This window comes from Podarcis filfolensis (genome assembly GCF_964270895.1).
Source record: "Podarcis filfolensis genome assembly, chromosome: Z".
In the NCBI taxonomy this organism is placed as follows: Eukaryota; Metazoa; Chordata; class Lepidosauria; order Squamata; family Lacertidae; genus Podarcis; species Podarcis filfolensis.
This window is the reverse complement of record NC_139617.1, coordinates 22,634,768-22,657,009: the sequence shown is the minus strand read 5'-3', so window position 1 is coordinate 22,657,009 and position 22,242 is coordinate 22,634,768. Positions and strand designations below refer to the sequence as shown.

The 22,242-nt window shown below is 42.7% G+C and overlaps 2 protein-coding genes across 5 annotated transcripts in view; one reads left to right on the top strand and one right to left on the bottom strand.

Moving 5' to 3' along the window:
• Window positions 1-4,092: 4,092 nt before the first annotated feature.
• On the top strand, window positions 4,093-17,131 carry LOC310754285 (growth hormone secretagogue receptor type 1-like; the record flags this gene model as incomplete). 2 transcript variants are annotated; one of them, XM_083596084.1, is made up of 3 exons in its annotated part: window positions 4,093-5,980; window positions 7,509-7,775; window positions 14,880-17,131. In XM_083596084.1, the coding sequence occupies 3 exons, from the start codon at window positions 5,227-5,229 to the stop codon at window positions 14,915-14,917; spliced, it is 1,059 nt and encodes a 352-aa protein (XP_083452210.1). The 2 variants fall into 2 exon arrangements, with proteins under 2 accessions (XP_083452210.1, XP_083452209.1); XM_083596083.1 differs by lacking the exon at window positions 14,880-17,131 and having other exon boundaries at window positions 5,227-5,980; window positions 7,509-7,801.
• The window catches only part of FNDC3A (fibronectin type III domain containing 3A), a 54,458-nt gene continuing 49,214 nt past the window's right edge, over window positions 16,999-22,242 (bottom strand). For all 3 annotated transcript variants that reach the window (XM_083595817.1, XM_083595818.1, XM_083595819.1), the window contains 2 exons: window positions 21,369-21,490; window positions 16,999-19,820 (listed from right to left, as the gene is read on the bottom strand). In XM_083595817.1, the coding sequence (XP_083451943.1) occupies window positions 19,500-19,820; window positions 21,369-21,490 (443 nt within the window). In that variant the 3' untranslated portion in view covers window positions 16,999-19,499. The remainder of the gene's footprint in view (window positions 19,821-21,368; window positions 21,491-22,242) is intronic.

Sequence of the window (22,242 nt, the reverse complement as noted above, 5' to 3'; positions counted from 1 at the left end):
GAGGAGGAGAAGAAGAAGAAGAAGAAGAAGAAGAAGAAGAAGAAGAAGAAGAAGAAGAAGAAGAAGAAGAAGAAGAAAGTAAATGGGGCCTGGCAAAAAGATGTGTTCTTCAGCGGCTTTGTAGAAAGTGGACCTGATTGGGGTGGGGGGATTGAGAGGCAGGGTGTCACCACAGAGAAGGCCGCCTCCTGAAACAAAATATACATCGGGAGGCTTAGTTTGGTTAGAATAGAACCCACACAAGCGACGCTGACACAAAACAAGTATTGCCACCCAACCTGACCCCCACTCACCATGCCCCCTCCACCTCTTCCCCTCTTTCTTCCTAATGTAACACTAATGTCTCAACAAGTGAAACTGATCTGTAGAAAATGTAACTTGAAAAAAGAGACATTGCACATACTTTTGTAAACCAAGAAATCTTTAATAAAAAATGTTTTAAAAAGAAAGAAAGAATTGGGTACAGTGGTACCTTGGTTCTCAAACTTAATCCATTCCGGAAGTCCGTTGCAAAACCAAAGCAGTCCAGAATCAAGGTTCACTTTCCTATAGAAAGCAATGCAAAATGGATTACCGTAATCAGTTCTAGACTTTTAAAAACAACCCCTAAAACAGCAATGTAATACGAATTTTACTATCTAACAAGACCATTGATCCATAAAATGAAAGCAATAAACAATGTACTGCAGTCACACAATCAATCAGTAGCTGAACTGGGTTCCACACAGTCACAAAAACAAAACAAAAAGTGCCCACAAAAATGTAAAATAAATAGCAAAAACAGACAGACCTCAGCGTAACACTAAAAACGGAAGTGTGGCCCTCAAAACGGAAGTGTGGCACTCAAAACAGAGGACGTTCAGCTTCCGAAAAAAGTTTGCAAACCAGAACACTTCCTTCCAGGTTTGCAGTGCTTGGGTTCCAAGTTGTTTGAGTACCAAGGCGCTTGAGAACTAAGGTACCACTGTATACACTTCCTGAGTTATGAGCCACCATAACCACTAGAGGGCTGTGAAAAATTCTCTCCTGGGGTTTTTAGACTTTTCTACTACAGTGGTACCTCAGGTTACAGACGCTTCAGGTTACAGACTCCGCCAACCCAGAAATAGTACCTTGGGTTAAGAACTTTGCTTCAGGATGAGAACAGAAATCATATGGTGGTGGCATGGCGGCAGTGGGAGGCCCCATAAGCTAAAGTGATACCTCAGGCTAAGAACAGACCTCTGGAACAAATTAAGTTCTTAACTACAGTGAGGTAACACTGTATTTGAAACAAGAGGGGTGCATTGGTTGCCAGATGTGAAATATATTGGCATTATTTTCAGCTCTCCCACTCAACTACTGGGTTATGTGGCGGAGGTGGATGCCACCTGTTTCGGAAAGAACTAATTCTTCTCACACACGACCTTTGTCTAGATGCCCACCTGCTCCCTCGCATTCAATATGTTTCCAAATTAACAAATTCCAAAAGATACCATAGGTCTCCAGAAGGCCCACCTCAAGAAAAACTAATCCTGCAGTAGCTACCCTGGAAACTTCCTAATGCTTGGGGAAGTGGGAACAACACAGTAGTACATCATGCTCCTGAAGTTAGTGTTATCTCCAGTTAGGACTAGGGCTAAGCTCCCAACGAACATCAGGCAGGTACCTACAAGTACTGACATACAGGAGCATGCTTAGAACTCATTGGTTCACTCAAGCTTTCCTTGAAGGGTAATCCAGCTAGATTCAGAAAAGGGCAACCAAAGCAATCAGGTGTGCGGAGTAACTCCTCAGTAGAGAGGCTGAAATATTTGGGTCTTTTCCTTCCTATATGCAGTGCTTTTTTTGTGGGGGGACGCAGGGGTATGCATCCCCCTAAACATTTTGTGAATCTAAGTTTGGCTTTATTGAGGGGCAGTTTCTCAATATGAGAGTACCCCTAAAATGAGAGTACCCCTAAACATTTTTTTAGGGGAAAAAAGCACTGCCTATATGCATTGAAACGTAAGGATGTTGTCATGCTGCAGTTCAGTTGGTCACAGACAGGTGACGCAGGAAACATGATGATGTGGCATGATGAGAGGCTGGTGCAGACACTGGCCATCTTCCTCCATCCCTGGGGAAAGGGGAAGGTCTAAATCTTTCTCTCCTTTATCCCTCCCCCTTCCACTGCTACATAGCAGGTGAATACATAGAAAGAAAGAAAGTCTTTCCCCACATTGTCCCACTGTTGCTGCTTCTGCTACCACCATTGCCAAAAGGGGATGAAGAAGATTAGGCTTTGCTGCTGGTGGTGTAAAGGTAAAGGTAAAGGGACCCCTGACCATTAGGTCCAGTCGTGACCGACTCTGGGGTTGCAGCACTCATCTCGCTTTACTGCCCGAGGGAGCCGGCGTACAGCTTCCGGGTCATGTGGCCAGCATGACTAAGCCACTTCTGGCGAACCAGAGCAGCACATGGAAACACCGTTTACCTTCTCGCCGGAGTGGTACCTATTTATCTACTTGTACTGTACTTTGACGTGCTTTTGAGCTGCTAGGTTGGCAGGAGTAGGGACCGAGCAACGGGAGCTCACCCCAGCGCGGGGATTCGAACCGCCGACCTTCTGATCAGCAAGTCCTAGGCTCTGTGGTTTAACCCACAGCGCCACCCACGTCCCCTGTTGCTGCTGCTTGAGTAGAAAGGAGCAGAACAAGGGGGTGGGAATCTCTCCCCTTTGTTCTTCCCCACTGCTGCTGCCACTTGCAAGAAAAAAGCATGCTTCCTTCTGGTCTAAGAGGGCTCTTTGACAAGGTCTATGGAAGGATTGTGAGGTCTAAAAGGAAGGTTTTTTTTAGGTGAGCTGCAAGGTGAAGAGAGGGGTGGCCAAGCATAATTGGGGTGGGCAGTGGCAAGGAGCAAGGGGACGGGGTAACTTTAGCATGGGGGAAATGGTTTGAGGTGTGTAAGATTATGTACGCCTTGGAGAAAGTTAGGGAGACAATTTATCCTTGTCTCATAATGCTGGACCTTGAGGCCACCCAGTGAAGTTCAGTGTAGGATGATTCAATTCTGAATTCACACAGCACATCATTAAAACATGGGATTTGTTCCCATGAGATGTAGCGGTGGTCATTAACTTGGATGGCTTTAAAAGAGGTCTGGAGAAATTCATAGAGGCTAAGGCTATCAGTGACTACTTTGGATACCATTGCTGATCATCACAAGTGGGAAAACTGCTGTTGCAGTTGGTTTCTGCTTGTGGACTTCCTGAAGGCATCTGGTTGGTGACTGTGAGAGCAGAGTGCTGGATGAGATGGGTCTCTGATTTGATCCAGCAGGACTCTTTAATGCATCAACACAAGAAGAGTCTGGTCTGCTGATTTGTGGTGGATTTTGTACTTCTTTCAGTACTTTGATTGTTGATTGTATTCTGTCCACCACTAATATATCCCCCCCTTACTACTGGTGGTGTATAGACATACGTTTTTTGCAAATAAGTAAACAAACAAATCAGAGACCATCCAGTTTCCTCGCGTCTTGTGGAACTTGGATGTTCTGCATGAAAGGTGAACGAAACGCCTTTAGGATGTGTGTGATGTCAAGCTGACCTTTCAGGTGTAGCAAATGAGGCTTTGCATAAAGAGTGGGTGCCCATTAAAGCTGTTTAGACAGGCTTGGTTAATGATCAAATAAATGAAAAGCTAAGTGAAAGAGGCCTCTTGACCAATGTATTAAAAATGCACTTGGTCAAAATCTTTCCACACACTGGCATCTGTTGCAAAGGATCCTCAGTCCATCAGGAAAGAAGAGCCTCTCTCCTAGTTTGCTGTCCTTGCTTGCTGAAGCCAAACCTGGAAAAAATAATTGATTGGGGCATTCTAATTGGATTTGCAGTATCAAACTGCTGTCTGGTCCTTCCAGGTAATGGTGAATGTGTTCCACTTTAGATGATAGATTAAGGAGAAACGGAGAGGTAGGCCCAGCTGTTTAATGTTCCCTTGTTTAAATGGCAGAGGATGTTGATGGATGGCTTCAAAATGTTGCCTTGTTTGCCATGCTCCACAGGGGAAGGGCAGGTGGGTGAAGGGTGGGAGAGGAAAGCACTCAAAAGATCAAACTTTCCCAACTGATTCCCGAGAGACGTAGCACTTAATCAGGGTTTTATGCATGGCTGCTGCCCCAACCAGGCAAAGGGATGTGGCCTTTGCTCCTTGCTGCTGATGACTTTAAAAACAAACAAACAACTATTCCCAAGCTGCAGATAATGTAAATGTAGCAGAAGCTTTGGTGATGTGCAGTGGGGAAGCAAGAGCTGCAGACACTGAATTTATGAAAGAGCCTGGCAAACATTTTGCGGAAGGAGAAGGTATGTTTCTCAACTCTGTTGGCTTTGCTTGTTCATTCCAGCAGCAGTGCATGTTTGCCTTTCTAGTGATTTGTTCAAGCTGTGAATATGTTGTTAATAGTTTTGATGCTGTTTTTATTGTTGCTCCTTACATTTTAAAAACAATCCTGTTCCTTCCTCCAAGGAGCTCAGGAAAACAAACAGCAGGCATGGAGAACCCGTGGTCCTTCAGAGGCTGTTGGAGTATGAACTCTTACCAGCTCTTACGATCGATCATTGGCCATGCTGGATACAACTAATGTGAGGTGAAGCCCAGGGAAATACAGGAGGCATTTTGCATGAAGACATTCCAGGAAGCAGCTCCAGGTGTAAGAGGCAGCAAGAGAAAACGGGCAGAGTCATTTCACAGAGCAGGAGGGGTGAATGAACTACATAGGGCTTTGAAGGTGAGAAACAATATCTGGGAACAGATGGGAAGCCAGTGAAGGGATTTAAGGAAGAGTGTCACATGGTTAGAGAGAAAAAAAGAGGTAAATAATTTCGGCAGCAGAGTTCTGGACGGAGATGTGTGTGCATGGTGGCCTCCATACAACTGACCTTCATGGGCTGTTTAATTCAACTACATCTCAACTGTATACGCTGAATTTCTTTTTCTTCTCTTGCTTCTGGCAGATATCTCTTCTAAAATCCCAACACTATTTCTAGCTTCAGAGGCTGATTAACACTGGACACCTGCCTCTTCAAGTTCTGTAGGCTGTTGGTCTGTATAAGCAGCCCGCAGTCCTGGACGGAAATGAGATTGAACTTGTTGATGGGGGAATTCTCAACACATTTGGAAACTTCACTTTGAAGCAAGGAGCACTGACGGAGGAGGGTGAGCAAGTCCCTAGGCAAGTAGGGATCAACATTAATCAGAAATGGATTTTTTTTCATTGAATGGTTCCATTGGAAATAATACAGAGTATTATGAAGACCCTTCTTCCTTGTTTGACATGTCTGTCTTAGTGCCAGTGACAATTATTTGCATCCTCTTGTTCTTCTTGGGCATCACTGGGAACATGACCATTATATTAATTTTTAAGCGATACAAGGAAATGCAGACAACGGTTAATATGTATTTATCCAGCATGGCGTTGTCTGACAGTCTGATCTTCCTTGGCTTGCCTTCTGATTTGTATAGAATCTGGAAGTATAAGCCGTACATCTTTGGCAATTTCCTCTGCAAGTTTAATGTCTACCTCAATGAAATGTGCACTTACTGCACCATACTCCACATAACCACCTTGAGTGTTGAGAGATATTTTGCAATCTGCTTCCCTTTGAAAGCCAAAGCAACCATCACTAAAAGGCGGGTCAAAGGCATTATCCTCCTGATATGGGTTTGCTCTGCGGTGACTGCCATCCCAATCCTGTTTCTCTTCGGCGTAGAACACCGCAACGGAAGCCTCCCAGAGGAAACCAATGAATGCAAATACATCGAGCAAGCAGCCCGTTCAGGACTTCTAGAAACAATGGCATGGCTCTCCACCCTGTATTTTTTCCTACCTGTCGTTTGCTTAGTTCTCCTCTATGGGCTGATCTGTCGAAAGCTCTGGAGAACTGCACAGAACCTGGAGGGGCACCATGCTGCAACGAGGGAGAGGCACCACCAACAAACTGTGAAAATGCTAGGTAAGTAGCATTCCGCTATAAAGAGCATGACTCAAATGCGTCAGAGTGGAAGGAGAGACATAGAAAGCAAAGTTAAAGAAACACAGGGAACAGCCTTCAGAGTAATGTGTTTATTCCGTAATGTGATCAGACAAGACAGTTCTCAACATGTGGCTGCATCCACACCATACATTTAAAGCACATAGCTTCCACCGAAGAATTCTGGGAACAGTAGTTTGTTAATGGTGTTTGGAATTGTAGCTCTGTGAGGAGTAAACTATAGCTCCTAGGATTCTTTGGGAGAAGAATCACAATAAATGGATGTGACTTGTATTGGCACTTGTACTTGCCAGATACTGGGAATTTGGCTTGTTTGAACAGGGTGGGGATGGTCCTTTTAGACCAGCGATGAGGAACCCATGGCCCTCTAGATGTTGTAGGGTTACAGCTCCTATTAACCCCAGGTCAGCACAGCCAATGGTCAGGAATGATAGGCACTGTAGCTCAACAACATATGGAGGACCACAAGTTCTCCATCCCTGATCTAAAAAGGTTGAACCAGTACTAGGTAACCTGTGGTCCTCCAAGTGTTGCTGATGGAAAGTGGGGACCAACAACAATCTGGAGCACTTCCTGGTTTCCAGGTAGGCAAGACTGCCTTTAATTTTTGTTGTTGCTAAGAAAACCGCATGCAGCTTGCAAATTTCAGCCTGACGAGAGCTGGCAGCAAATTATTGCATAGCCACTCTGAGGGTGGGCATAGGGGTGTCCCAGTCAACTCTCCCAATTAACCTCTGTCTCCAAGGTCCATCCCATGACATCACCTGGTTTGGGCCATGAAATTTCAGGAGCTGGGATGCTCTTGGCCTGGCAACCCTAGCTGAAGTACAAATTGTCAGGGGGAAATAGCCTCCCCCATAAGTTTTGAACAGCTCCTAGATATGACATTTCAACGGTCTTCTACTTTCCCAGTGTCTTCCATGGAGACCTGTCAGGGTTCATTCCTTCCAGCTAGCCTTTGCATACGCTTTAATTCTCCCACTGCTATGCTTTAGTTTGTTGCTCTGGACTGTTGGTTTTAGAATGGATTTTTTAAAAAAAACATTTGACCTCCATAGTTGAAAAGCAGTCTTTATGTACCACCAAGTACATTGATTAAAAGGCCCACTTGTTCAAAGATGGTAAAATCTACTTTGAAAGCAGGGGTGGAGAACATTGAGCCCAGGGCATCAAAGCATCTCTATCCGACTGTCTATCTCCTTAAGCAACTTCCCTAGTGTTTATCACTGGCTGGAATGCGCCCTTGGACACTGATAATTCCTTTTGCTTTGCTGGGTAGAGGATAAAGAGGGGAGTTGTGTATAGAAACTAGACTAGTTGTCAAAGGTGGAGTAAATTCTTTGCTGCACCCACTAATTCTGGCACCACTCACCACTAGCATGTGGCTCTTCAGGGAGGTCTGCCCAGAAAGCTTTGGGCTATTTTAAAGAGAGGGAAGGACTTAGTGCCTGGGATTGACCTGCGGAAATATATTCTCACCCTCATGTAGCAGTCGTGGTCGTGGCCTTTGTGCTCTGCTGGCTTCCCTTACACGTCGGCCGAATCCTCTTCGCCCAGGGAAGCACAGTCCTCTATGAGATAAGCCAGTACTTCAACCTCATCTCAATGCTGCTGTTTTACTTTGGAGCCTCTGTGAATCCAATCCTTTACAACGTCATGTCACAAAAGTACAGAAAAGCTGTGTGCAAGTTTCTGAACCATAACCAGGCTTGGCAGCAAAGGAACTTAAGCAGGAGTGGCAAGACTTCTGTTGAAGGTGTGGAAATCAGTTCTTTCCTGTAAAATAATTTTGAAATACGCTAGTAAGTGCTTTGCTTGCAAGATCTCCCCCAACCACCCACATCCCTTCCCTCCGCTCCCATATACATAGATAGATAGATGATAGATAGATAGATAGATAGATAGATAGATAGATGTTAGATACAGCAGTTCAAGAGCTCAGCTTCATTTAGAGATGGATAAAGGTGTCTGTTTCAATTTATCTTGTTTTCATTTTTCCAATATTAAATACAGTTCTCTGAATTTCTGCAGCAATTTTACTTTAGAAAGAAAATCTTTGTTAAAATTCATCAGATTTTTTTGTGCTAATCTTTCCTAATAAGCACATTTTTGTCTAATGTGCACATTTCAACAAGCTGCTTTCCCTGATATAATACACCTTTGTATGTTATTTTGCACTAACATTTCCCCCTAATATATGCATTTTAATGGTTAGAGAACTGCATGGCAAAATCTACTGCTTGCTCACATACCCTCCCCCCCCCCCGACCCTGCCACACCTTGTGAATGTGAAAAATATGCTACCTATCCGTTCAATGTGAAAGCATTAAAAGCAAATGGGGGAGAAAATCCTGGCATTACAATTTCATTCTTTTAATTTGCGCATTCATCTTATTTATTTATTTTAAAGTAGATCTAAGGGGTGCATTCATTTTGTGTTTTGTTTTCAAAATGAGTGGCCCCTCACTCCTAGTTTAATCTGTAGCATTATTTTTAAATACCAAGTCACAGACAGTTGAAGTAGATATTTCACACACAAACTAAGCTTTAAAAGGAATTGGTTGTTTGTTTTTTTAAATCAAACCATGCCACCAATAAACAAATGTAATAGAATATTTTGTATACCTCAATTTCCCAGTGATGCAAGATTCCAGAGGTTCCAGATGCTCACCCAGGGTTCATGCATCCTTTTGGAAATGAGGCACAGCAGAGATTGCGGTGTCTTTAGGATATATATTTTATTTACATGTATATTCAACCTGAGTTTATGATAGATGGCTTCGCAGCATAACACCCCAATAAGGTCCTGCTTCTCCTGTAGCTGCAGCCTTGGATTCTAGAGATCCAGTATGGCGCTCTCCCTCCTTGCTGCTTTGCTTCTAGGCATCACTGCAGTTCAACTTTAAACTCTGCAAAGAGCCTGCTTCCTCCCCACAAAAACTCATATCTATCTATCATCTATCTATCTATCTATATCTATCTATCTATCTATCTATCTATCTATCATCTATCTATCATCTATCTATCTATCTATCTATCTATCTATCTATCTATCTATCATCTATCATCTATCTATCTATCATCTATCATCTATCATCTATCATCTATCATCTATCATCTATCTATCTATCATCTATCATCTCTATCTATCATCATCTATCTATCTATCTATCTATCTATCTATCTATCTATCATCATCTATCCATCCATCCATCCATCCATCCATCCATCTATAAATCTATAATACAGGCAGCGACTATTTTGCATGTGTCTGATTTACACACGACCACCAACGTGCAGGTCTTTTTTTTTGTTCCAGGTACACAGGTCTCTCTCCATTCCCATCTACTTGGGCTGGAAGGATGCACCTGTTGAACACTGTCACTGTGTAATCTAAATGGAAAAATGCTCCAGTGGGGAATATTCACATTTAGGCTATGTACAAATTAATGGCTTAAAACACAGCGAGGTCATTTCTCCCCCTGCTGCGTACCCAGTCATATTTGTGTGCTGCTGTACCAGAGAATGGGTGGGAATGTCGTCACCCTGAGTGAGTCAGGTCTTTGGTTTCCTTGCCCCTGCAGCCCCAACCATCCCAAACTCCTATTCATGAAGCAGAGATGCACACATGCTTGGTGGCTGTCTCAAATATACACACCTCATCTGAACTGCAAAGAGAATGTGGCTTAGGTTTTCCCTTCAGATTAAAGCTCATTTGAGAGGAAAAGCACCAAACAGCAGTAATTCTCCAGAAACTAAAGGATAGCTCTTCATCGGGAGCGGGGGGGGGGGGGGGACATTGTGTGCACAGAGATTCAAAATTGGTGGTGAGAGTGCAGGTACAGCGATAAACAGGCAGGTAGTGCCTTTTATTTAGAGCCCCAAAGTCCTGTCCCCCCCCAAAAAAACAAGCAAGCTTTTGAGTTTTGATAAAGTCTTCATTGGGCTGCATCATGATTGAATGTGTCGCTTACAGCCTTTGGTGCTAAAGGAAATCAGTTTGCACCAATCAAGCTAAGCTTGTTAGCACTGTCCCTATGACTATACCCCATAGAGCTGGCTTTGTCAAAACTGCTCTGTTTTACAAGTACAGTGGTACCTCGGGTTAAGTACTTAATTCGTTCGTTCTTAACCTGAAACTGTTCTTAACCTGAAGCACCACTTTAGCTAATGGGGCCTCCTGCTGCTGCTGTTCTCATCCTGAAGCAAAGTTCTTAACTTGAGGTACTATTTCTGGGTTAATGGAGTCTGTAACCTAAAGCGTATGTAACCCGAGGTACCACTATAGTGGGAAAGACAAAACGCTTATTGTCAGCCACACAAACTGCAGAGTGTGACAACATTTTACATTCTTATGTGTATAGGAAACAAAATATGAAAGAGGTGGCTAGTGTGTGTGCACACACCGACCCACCCACCCACCCACACCTCTTGGACCTAGTGAAGGAGATCTTATTGAAACGGCTTACTTTTCCATGGCTTCTCCATCCCTACCCTGTCAAATCATAGATAGCATCTGCCTCCATTGACTGAATCATTAAAAACTATTTTAAAAAACCCTGATCAGCACAATGCAATGCAAGAGCACCACTTATCACAGGCACAAATCCTTATGGAGTCCTCATGCTTTTTACGTGTGATCGCCTTGAAACCATCAGCAAACTGTAGCTCACCCCTGAATCCACAGGCGTGTCCTGCGATTTATTGTTGACTTTGTCATCTACCCATGTGAAGATCCATGAGGAACTGTGCTTTGGATCAGTGTTCTTGTGGTACTGGCAAGTATCAGATCGGCCTTAATTTAATGGGTTTTTCTTTTGGGTGGACCCCCAGGTAACATAATGTAAATTCAAGAAGATCTTTTTTAAATTTTACCCTAAAGAAAAGCAAGGAATCTGTGTGTGGACTTTTGTTGTGTGCACTGCACGTAGATAAACCATGGATGACAAGTGAGCAGAGGAGGTAGTGCCCGCAGCATGCTCTCAAAACCCCAGATGTACACATGGGGCCCAATCTGCAGTGACTGGCAGTGGCTCAATAGGCATTGCCCCTACTTGGAGATGCCAAAAACTGAAACACAGGCCTTCTGCATGCAAACAACACATGCTTGATGTGGCTTGATCACAGAAAGTCTTGATTTCTAGGCTTTGTTTCCTCCTCACAGTGGTACCGCCACCAAGCTTGGGGAGGAGGATGAGCCGGTGTTTGTTCTGAGCAATGGTGACAGTGGCAGTGCTTGCAAGGAAGCATCCTGTTGACTTTTCATGGCTGCTGCTGCCAACCTCCTCCTATAGGCAGCTTGTCCTGCAGCCGCTGCTGGAGAGCAGGAGGAGGAGAAGGAGATGCTCCTACTGTTGAGGCCTAGCCTTGTGTGGCATACCAGCTCTGAGGGGTAAGCAGAGGGCAGGGCCACCTTGGACAGGAAGAAAGTGGGAGAGGAGCAGAGAAGAGTACAAGTCCTGGCAGAGCATCCTCCTCAGCTGCACCTTGCCCATTTGGGTTCAATGAGTCTTACTCCCAACTGCGTACAATCTTATAATCAACCCTGAGAAACTATTCAGAGATGATAAAGGCATTCTACCTTATCTTGAGCCTTGCGCTTTCTCATTTCCTTGCATCCCACTGTTTTATTTAGTTCAGTCCACTTCCCCTCATTAATTTTCTTAGGTATTCTTTTATTTTCTGATCTCCTGCCTTGTAATCATTTTCTTATGTCTTCTCCCAAAAGATTTAAAATTGGGGAGGGAACGCTATGATAAAATAGCTTGGGGATAAGGATTGCTGGGGTGATGCCATCAGAATCAAGCAGCACAGCTTAAACATAGGAGTGAATTAGACATAGAGATGTTATGAATATTGTTAAAAGAAGAGCATTATTTGTTTATCTGATTGTTTGCCTGAATGGCAGTTCAAATTTTGCTGTGCCAAATAACATTGTGATAAGCTTATGAAAACAGGAAAGTGCCAGAGAAAATGCTTCAGTCTAAAGTTAATTAAAGCTGTAATATCACTTGAGAATGTAGATCTGTTGACTGGTTTTTCTGGCCAGATTTCAATGAACTTCACACAAAATAATTACGTCCTGGGGTAGTACAGCATCTCGCATTATCAGGAAGATTATGGATGACAGCTGGGCTGGTTGATGATAGCGGGGGGAAAACAAGTTTTGCTAGCTGGAGAGATTATAACTATGCTTCCTAGTAGCGTAGATGGTTAAAATAATAATCACCACCATCAAATGTAGACTATATGTTTAGCAATCAGAGCTGAAATTCAGATGATCTGGAAATCTACATATGGAAAAATGCATATGGAACCTGATCATTTAATTTCATTAGTTCTTTCTTTCTAATTCTGAATGCTGATCCCAAAAGAATCTTTTTATGAACGAGGGGTTAATAATTGATGGAAAATTTGTGGGTTTTGTTTTATTTTGTGCCTCGCTGGAATAATAGAAGAAGTTGTCAGTGACAATGGATGGAATGTTATGTACCATCTCATATGTGGATTTATTAGCGATGCTTAAAAAATTGCTAACAGGCTGATGTTATGTACCCATTATATGTATTGTACACATCCATATGTATGTATTTTAGCTGCTGTGCTGCCGGCAGCAGTTTCTGGTGCAAAAACTGAAGAGGAACACATTGTACTCTGCCTAACTTGCATAATAATCGCTTGTAGCTGTGCTTCTTGGCTCCTAAACTCTAAAAAAACCCCTACCTATAATATTTTTTATTTTTTATGTTTCACCCTTCTTTCAAGGAGCTCAGCATAGATCTTCTCCCTGCCCCCTGCCCCATGTGAGGTTAGCATAGGTTGAAGGGCAGCATCTAGCTTACATTTCTATTTGTTTACATTCTAACCATTAGGCCACATTGCCTCTCAATATATAGATAGTGCTTGTGGGATGCAAGTAGGCACCCAGGAAGATAGTGCTTGGTCCTGATGCATTTTTGTCCTACCTTGCTCAAATGCATCTCTGTTTCTTTGTTGTAGGTTGCTTTGAGCATGATTTGTGTGCGTGTGTGTCTGTGGAAAAGTGTCATACAAATAAAATGAATGAATGAAGGTGGCATACATGCTACTCTCCTGCTATTGTACCCTCACAGAGGTAGATTAAACTGAGCTATAGTAACTGGTTCAAAGGCACCCAGGGATCTTCATGACAGTGGTGACTTGAACCTGGGTCTCCCAAGTCCTAACATACACCCTAAAAAGCATGCCACTCTGGCCCTTTGACTGCCCCACAGAACTAGAGCAGCAGGAACCAGAAAAGGACATGATAACACAGAGATCGAGCCTGAATGATCTCTACATCAAGGGTGGATCCAGGATAGAATCTGGTGGGAAGCCAATGTAAGCTGGCACATCAGGAATAAAGCCAAGTTAGAACCTAGTGAGTTATGAGAATAGCCTGCTAGAAGTTGGAAAGCAATGTATGGAACTCTGGTATAAGCAAGACATGGGTGCAACAGCACTCTCCTCTTGTGCAGTTTTTAGCACCTGGTATTCAGAAGCATAGGGACGCGGGTGGCGCTGTGGGTTAAACCACAGAGCTTAGGACTTGCCGATCAGAAGGTTGGTGGTTTGAATCCCCGTGATGGGGTGAGCTCCCGTTGTTCAGTCCCTGCTCCTGCCAACCTAGCAGTTCGAAAGCACCCCTAAGTACAAGTAGATAAATAGGTACCGCTTTGGCGGGAAGGTAAACGGCGTTTCCGTGCGCTGCTCTGGTTCGCCTGAAGCGGCTTAGTCATGCTGGCCACATGACCCAGAAGCTGTATGCCGGCTCCCTCGGCCAATAAAGCGAGATGAGCGCCGCAACCCCAGAGTCGGTCATGACTGGACCTAATGGTCAGGGGTACCTTTACCTTTACCTTTATTCAGAAGCATGCTGCCTCTGACCGTAGAGAGAGAATATAGCTCTCAGGGTTAGTAGTCCTTGACAGCCTTATCTTTCATGAATCCGTCCAATCTTCTTTTAAAGCCACCACTCCTTCTTGTGCGTGAAATTCCACAATTTAACTGTATACCACAACTAGGCTCTTGCAACCCTGAATCTTCCAACATGCAGCTTTTTTGGGGTGGGGTGGGGTGGGGATAATGTCCATGAGTTCTAGTATTACAAGGGAGGAAAACTTTTCTCTGTCCACTTTCTCCACACCATGTATAATTGTATACACGCCTCTGGGTGGTCAATGTATACACTTGGGATGGCCTCATGGATGCTTTAGTTGAGATTCCTGCATTGAAAGGAGATTGGGCTGGATGACTCTCAAGGTCCCTTCCAGCTCTATGGTTCCATGATTGTCTCCTCTTACTCTTTTCTCTAAACTAAAACGGCCCAAATGCTGTAATCTTTTGACACTGCCTTTTCAGACCATAATAATTATAGCTTGATAGAACTATTTTTGCTGGGCAGACCATTAAAATATATTCAGAGGCAAGGGCTTCTTCCACCTGCCTTGCCCAACCAGTAGCACAGACGGCAGTCACTATGCCGCCATTTTGCAGTAGGCTGCTAAACTGTTGCCCTTCCCACTTGCATTACCTTCAGCAATGTTGCCTGCATTATGGACACTTGCCATCCCTAAAACCACCACTTCGCAGTAGGCCGCCTACCTTTCAGCACTCTCAGCCTTGTCCACAAGCTGTTGTGTTTGTGTGTGTGCTTCTTTTTTAAATTAATACCTGCTCTGAACTGATACCTGCTCTTCAGATGACTTAAAATTTAAAAAATAAAAGTGTTTTTTTAAATAAATAAACCAATAGCACGTTGAAGCAACATAGCCATCTAAAAGCAGGTTTAAGACCACAGATCTAGAAAGGCACGAGAAAGAGTCATTTCATTTAAAGTTAGGTGTCAGCTGGAAGAAACTGAAGCGGTTGTGTGCCTAGCCAGAGAATGCCTTCGTTGACAGCAATGGGGTTCTGAAGCACCTCTTAAGGTACAGGGAGGCACAAACGAAAGTAGTCATTCAGGTGCTCAGTGCCATTAAATGATTTTAACAATGAAACCTTATGCATCAGAGTAAAGCCCGTTGAGTTCAATGGGGCTTATTCCTTAGTGTGTTTAAAATTTCAGCATTAACAGGTCCCTCTGAACCATGGGTAGGCAAACTAAGGCCTGGGGACTGGATCCAGCCCAATCGCCTTCTAAATCCGGCCCGTGGACGGTCCAGGAATCCCTGTGTTTTTACATGAGTAGAATGTGTCCTTTTATTTAAAATGCATCTCTGGGTTATTTGTGGGGCCTGCCTGGTGTTTTTACATGAGTAGAAGGTGTGTTTTTATTTAAAATGCATCTCTGGGTTATTTGTGGGGCCTGCCTGGTGTTTTTACATGAGTAGAAGGTGTGCTTTTATTTAAAATGCATCTCTGGGTGATTTGTGGGGCATAGGAATTCGTTCATTTTTCTTTTCAAAATATAGTCTGGGCCCCCACAAGGTCTGAGGGACAGTGGACTGGACCCCTGCTGAAAAAGTTTGCTGACCCCTGCTGTGCCCAGAAACAGACTAAAAGGGTGTAAAACAGCTGCAACATGTTTAAGGTAGCAATCTAGCCATTGTATTTTTGAATTAGCTGCAGTTTCTGAACTGCTTCCAAGGCAGTCCCACACTTAAATTACAGTAATCCAGTTAGGATGGTTCTAGGGCAAGCCTTTGTCTGTGCAGAATGAGTGGCAGCTAGTGAAAAGGTGCTGTACATTTACAGAGGCTACCTAAGCCATCAAGCCATCAAAGACAAAGCTGAATCTAACAGTACCCTCCTTGTTCTCCTAGTTGTTGTTTTTTTGTTTTTTTGAGGGGGTGCAGGGTTGCACTCCACCTAAACAAGTTGAACTGTCACCCAGGAATTCGTATGGCTACAGTGCCTGTCGCAGGTGAGAAGCTGAAATAAATTGCCAGAAAATGCCCTGAGCATGAGGAATCTGGAAGAAATTCCAGAGCACGGCCCAAGAAGGGTACATGGCAAAAAGTGTAGAAGCTTGAAATTTCTACTTTTAAAATTGAGGTTTCTGTTACTTATAGGATACAAGCTTAGAAATTTATCCATGTCTTCTTGCTACTTTTTTCCATTTAAATTATTGGAATTAGGCAGAATTGGGGAAGGGCAGTAGCTCAGTGGTAGAGCATATCCTATCTTGCACGCAGAAGGTTCTACCAACTCCTAATAGAGTGTGACCTTCTGTCATACCATGGAGGAACCTCATCAATCAATGCGGACAGGTAAAAAGGTAAAGGACTCCTGGATGGTTATGTCCAGTCAAAGGCGACTCTGGGGTTGCGGCGCTCATCTCGCTTTCAGGCCGAGGGAACAGGCATTTGTCCACAGACAGCTGTGTCATATGGCCAGCATGACTAAACCTCTTCTGGTGCAACAGAACACCGTAACGGAAACCAGAATGCACAGAAACCCCATTTACTTCCCCGCTGCAGGGGTAACTATATATCATTTTGCACTAGTATGCTTTTGAACTGTTAGGTTGGCAGGAGCTAAGACAAAGCAATGGGAGCTCACCCCGTCGTGAGGATTCGAACCGCCGAATTTCTGATTGGCAAGCCCAAGAGGCTCAGTGGTTTAGAGCGCCACCCGCCAATGTGGACAATGCTAAGCTGTGGACAATACTAGAGCAGGTGGCACTCTAAACCACTGACCAATGGACCATTGGTGTAAGGAAGTTTCTATGTGCGAGAGAGATGCATTATGCATGTTAAATTTTCTGCCTTTTTCATTTGAAAAAAACATGATACAAAACATCCCTTTGAAATTGGCCATAATATGAAAATAAAGTTAGAACCAAGAATGAGAAAGCCTGGCCAAAGTGTGACTGGACATGGAACTTTACCTGTAGTGGTTAGTGCTTCAACAGTTCTTTTTATATGCCCCTTGAGGTCTGTCTCTTGCAACTATATATAAACAAGGGTCCCTTCTTCACGCATCACCATACACAACACATAATAATTCCACAAACCCAATGGGAAAAAAATTGTATCTTTATTGGCCATATTAAATATATTATCTATTTGATAGTTACAATTTAGTAATACGATGCCTGGCAGGTTTAACATAAGTATGAAATACAGCAAAAAAATAAAATAAAAATAAAAATACAAGAGAAAAGGGGATCTAATACATTAATGCCACTAGAGTACATCAGCCTGGAATGTATAGTCGTAAATATAAAATTCTACCATTATGTTCTCCAGTAAATCATCTGGACATATAAACATTTGGTGGCAAATACAAATACAAATTAAACTTTTAACTTTCCAGGAAGTCATAATTTTGGTTAGTATTTATTCAAAAAAACCTAATTTTTTTTTAAAAAATTGTATCTGACATACTATTGCCAATTAAATAAGACTCTGTATTCCCTCCCAATCATTTTTGTCAGAGAGTTCAGCAAAAACACACCCTTTGGCAACAGAAATCTGCTGACAATCTATTGTTTTATATAAAAAGTGAAGTATGAAAGAAAATCAGGTTGTAAACGTTCCTGTGAACTAAAAGACACTAACGTTTGTATAAAACTCTTTCGAACATTGAAGAGAGGCTTCCATTACAATATATGATAAACTTAAAAGTTCTTCTACAAGTAGAACAATACATTCAAACATAGTTTCCAGAATTTTTTTAAAAAATCAAAATAAATAGATCACAAAAAGGAGAGTACATTTTTTTTGAAAAAGATTAATTTCAGATTGCACCATATATCTACTTTTAAGATAGTTAAGTGATATGTGTGTCTGTGTGTGTGTGTGTGTCCACCCAGGTGTGAAATGCATACGCAATGCCACAAATCTTAAGTTACCATTATGAACTAACAGCCAGTTGAGAAACACTTTTATGATGTTCTGTTGTCTGAAACAGAGGCATCTCAAACTAAACTGACTTACACATTACATCCACTGTCCCACGTACAAGTGCAAATGCTCTGATGTTTCATAAAGTATAACTGTTAGGTTTCTCTTATTAGTTAAACGGAACAAACTTATTAGTTTGAACTTGGATTTATTTGTCCAAAATGAAATAGGTTGATTCCAGCTTTCGAAGGAGCGTGAACGTAAAGACAACATTTAATTACTTATACTTCACAGGTACCTGCTGCAGAGGCTTGACAAAGAACAGTCTTATGTAGTGCATGATATTCACCCCCCTGTCCCCCCAAAACAAAACAACAACAACACTATTCCACCCAAAGCCAGACCTGCCACTGAAGATTTCATCACATAACTGAAAAGACTTTGGAATCACAAAAACAATGGAATATGAAACTGCTACCAAGGAGACAGCAATTCCCTTTAAAAAATTTAAAACTTTTTTAAAAGCAAGGTTCATTTTCACATGTGACTTGATCAGTTGGATTACATTGGAGAGAATCCCAAGAACTTAAAAAAGTGAAAAGAACCGACCACAGTTTGAATCTTTTTTTAAAAAATTTATGTTAAGAATAGTACAAAAAGCATTTGCTCAGTTTGAGCCAAATAGTGGAACATTTATCATAAATGCACTTTTTGTTCTCATTAAAGACAAAAAAATTCTGTGCTTTTCCTCTGAAAAAAACCACGCCGCAGTGGTGTTCAATCAGAAGCACAGGGCGTTACTGTTCTCTCAGAGAGTGAACTCTGGTTGGGCCTACAAGTTGCTTACCAACGAGAGAGAAAGCATTTCATTCAGAAATGTTACAGTATAGAAGGGGGAGTATTTTGCCACGTTATATACCAATGCAAATCCTTCTGTACTTAGGTGAATCTTGGTGCCTTGAGGTGCTTTTGATAAAAAAAACCTCCTAAGAGTGCAGACACCTTCTATGACCCTTGGCTCTTGAAGTGATAAATCTAACTACTAGAATCCCAAAGATTAAAATGATCAAAAAAATAAAAGTATCACTAAAGTAGAAGTTGCTAAGATTTTGGTTTCGTTTCAGTCTACAGTATATATCTGTTGTGGTATGTTCTAGCAATGTTCTTTAATACAGTACTGTTCTAAGCCGAACCATCTTTGCTGCTGTATATCTCCCATGTGCAGAGACTTGGGCTGAAGAGGCTGAGCTCCCCCCACCACACCAATCCTTTCTTGGCTTTGAATAAAAATCTTACTGTGAGAATTTTCCAACTCTCTGAGAATCACAAGTGCATATTAAGGCAGCTTGCTTGCTTTATTTATTTATTTTGCTGTTTTCAACAGCTAACCCTGATTAGAAGATGCATAACTATGTGGTAATAGGGATTTTCTTCTGCTCATTTCTTCTTACCCCTCCACCCCTGGGAAGGAAGAGTTTGTGGTGGAGGGGGTGGGAGGGGGAGAAGTTCTACCTACCCAGCCTCGCTGTTAAAAGTCCAGCAGCAAAAATGGAAACGTGGGTCTTATACAATCATTCCCAGTTAGCATTTTAGTTGGAATTTACATAAATACCCAAGGCATAAAACTTCTGTATGAAAAATAACAAGCCGAGTATTGAAGTCGATCCGCAAGCTCACTCGCTTACGATCACAAAGTACTGAATGAGAACAGCAAATAAAATGGCAACTATTGCAAAGATGACGAGAAGCAGGAAGGCAAACTGTTCGTCGCTGAGCGCCTTCTTGCGTTTCGTGAGGTCGGGGCCGGCATCTGTGTTTGGTGCTGCTGACGCCTGTTTCTGAGATGAGAACACTGCGTAAGGACTATATGGTCCAAAGAGTTCCTGGGATCCAGTGCCGTCATTATGCTGGCGTCCAGCACACACCCTGAACCGGTATTCACAGTTATTCTGAATGTTGGTAACACGGAATGAAGTCTCTGGTCCCTTGTATACCTAAGGAAGGAACAAATACATACGTATCAAATTTTAATCACATTCAAGTACGTTCTAAGTGCTACTGAATAGGAACGTATGAGGCTGTCAAATATAGACTGTCAGATCGCAAGCCCATCTAGGTCAGCAAGGATGGCCAGCAGCTCTCCAGTGTTTCAGACAGTGGTTTTTCTCAGTCCTACCTGGCGGTGCTGGAGATTAACATGGGACAAAGAGAAGAGAACATGGGACAAAGAGAAGGTTGTAGATCACTTGGCACTTCAGCCTAGAATAGCTGGGTCTGCCTGCTCCAACCTATTGCTTTTTATATGTTTTGGACTACAACTCCCATAAAAAACCATCTGGAAGGCAACAGGTTGGGGCAGGCTGGCCCAGTTCATTTCTCAACTGTACTCATCCACAAAGTACAGTGTTTTGGAGTTTAAAATAATCACAACCAACGGGGCTTGTTTGATAGGAACATGACAAATGTAGAATTTACAGTCACATTACTAGAGACATAAGTCTTTAGAAACAGGGGTGTCAACCTGAATAAAATATTGAGGGCGCAGGTAAGCCCCACCTCACAAAATCAATCACAAGATGCAGCATGCACACAAGGACATAATTTGAATGGCAGTGTTCATCAATATTTTATTGGGTTTGGGCGCAAAGGGACCTTGGCCCCTAGTAATTGGCTCCTACATTTAGAAATGTCTTCTATATAGCAAAATGTTTCCAAAGTGCAAGGACTTCTACTCTTCTTTGCTATTGAAAAAAGAAAAGGAGGTGGATGGTGGAGCAGGATGTGATTTTGCCGTTGCAAAGAAATGGGTATGGGGAGTTAGGGATAGACTGGTGCGGTTAGTAGCACTGATGCTACCATTTGGGAGTGCAGCCCAGCCACAGATTATCACCTCAGTGAGAACTAGGCCAGTGAATTGTGTCCAGTAACGGACCTGGGTTAGTCATGTCCATTCACTATGGTGGGTGTACGCTGAGTAGAATCGAGCACTGGCTACAACCTAGAGTCTTGAAGCAGTGGTATGGAACCTGTGGCCTTTCAAGTATTGTTGGGACTCCTATCAGCCCTTGCCAATGTGGTCAAGTATCAGGTGTGACAGAGTTGCAGTCCTCAATAACTAGAGGGTCACTGGTCCCCTCTCCCCTGCTTGGCAGTTTCATTAATTCTGCTACCACAAATAACCACAATAATGTTATTTTCTTCATGAGTTGGATTCCCTGCTCAAGAGAATTGAGGACACGCATGAGAGTAATGCTCAGGACCACTAACTTCCATTCTGGAAAATTCTAATTCTTAAAATGAGAGAGTAATGACAATAATATTTTTCAAATATTATATATATAATATATATATATAAAACTAAGGGCACATGCTTCTTCCCTGCTTCAGGAAATACCCTACACAACACCAGTCTTCTGAACACACAGTATTTTGATCTAGCAGTTCAAAGAAATATATATAATAAAAATGACCTTTTGCCACAAGTTAAAAAAATTACCTAAGAATCAAGACTTCTCAAACAGAAGAGATATAACTGAGATTACCTGATCAACTTCCCTCCCACAGGCAAGTTGTAAAATGTAAACAATGGCATCACGTTTCATTGGCTGTAAAGTCTCCCATGTGACCTCACAGGCGTTATCTCCCACTTGTTGCACTTTGGGTGCTGAAAAGAGGAAATTCATAACTCAGATCTTAGAAATCCATTTAAAATGTTGTGCATATTCTCAGCTTGCAATGTAAAACAGCATATGCATACCTGTGGTCCTTTCCATTTAATTAGAAGTTTGGCCCCAGGGAGGAGGAGGAGGAGGAGGAGGAGGAGGAGGAGGAGGAGGAGGAGAAGGCAGCCCAAGGTGGCTTCTTGGTACTGAATTTTAAAACCCTTGCAAGACAGAACAAGTCCTCAACTGGTGGCAAAATGACCTTAATATGGGAGCCAGATAAGCCTTTATGGGAAGATTCAAACACTGGAGCACTACAACCAAAAAGGCCCTGTCTTTAGTAGCCACCTGTTGTCACACCTGCAACACACCTCATTTAGTGGGGGGTTTGTTTTAGTTTCTTGTTTTATATTTCTTGTCTGTGAGCCATGCCGGCAACCCAAACTAGAACAAAACTGGTGTGTGCATAGAACTTGTGCACATTTCTAAAGTGTAAGCAAAACACAGTAAATGTGACACTTTAAGGCAGCCTAAGCTAAGGTCCATCTCACCAAGATGTTTCTCCCACCGATAAGGAAGGTACATGTAGAAGATTCTGGTTTCATCCCCAATGACTACAAATCATAGGTACACTACCTTTCTACATGGAGGCTTATTACATTCCGTGCCAGCACTGTGTTACCACTCTTTGAATGGAGGTATTGCCCTGAATTGCCTCTAACATTGGAATCCCCACTTCCGAGTTTCCCTTGCT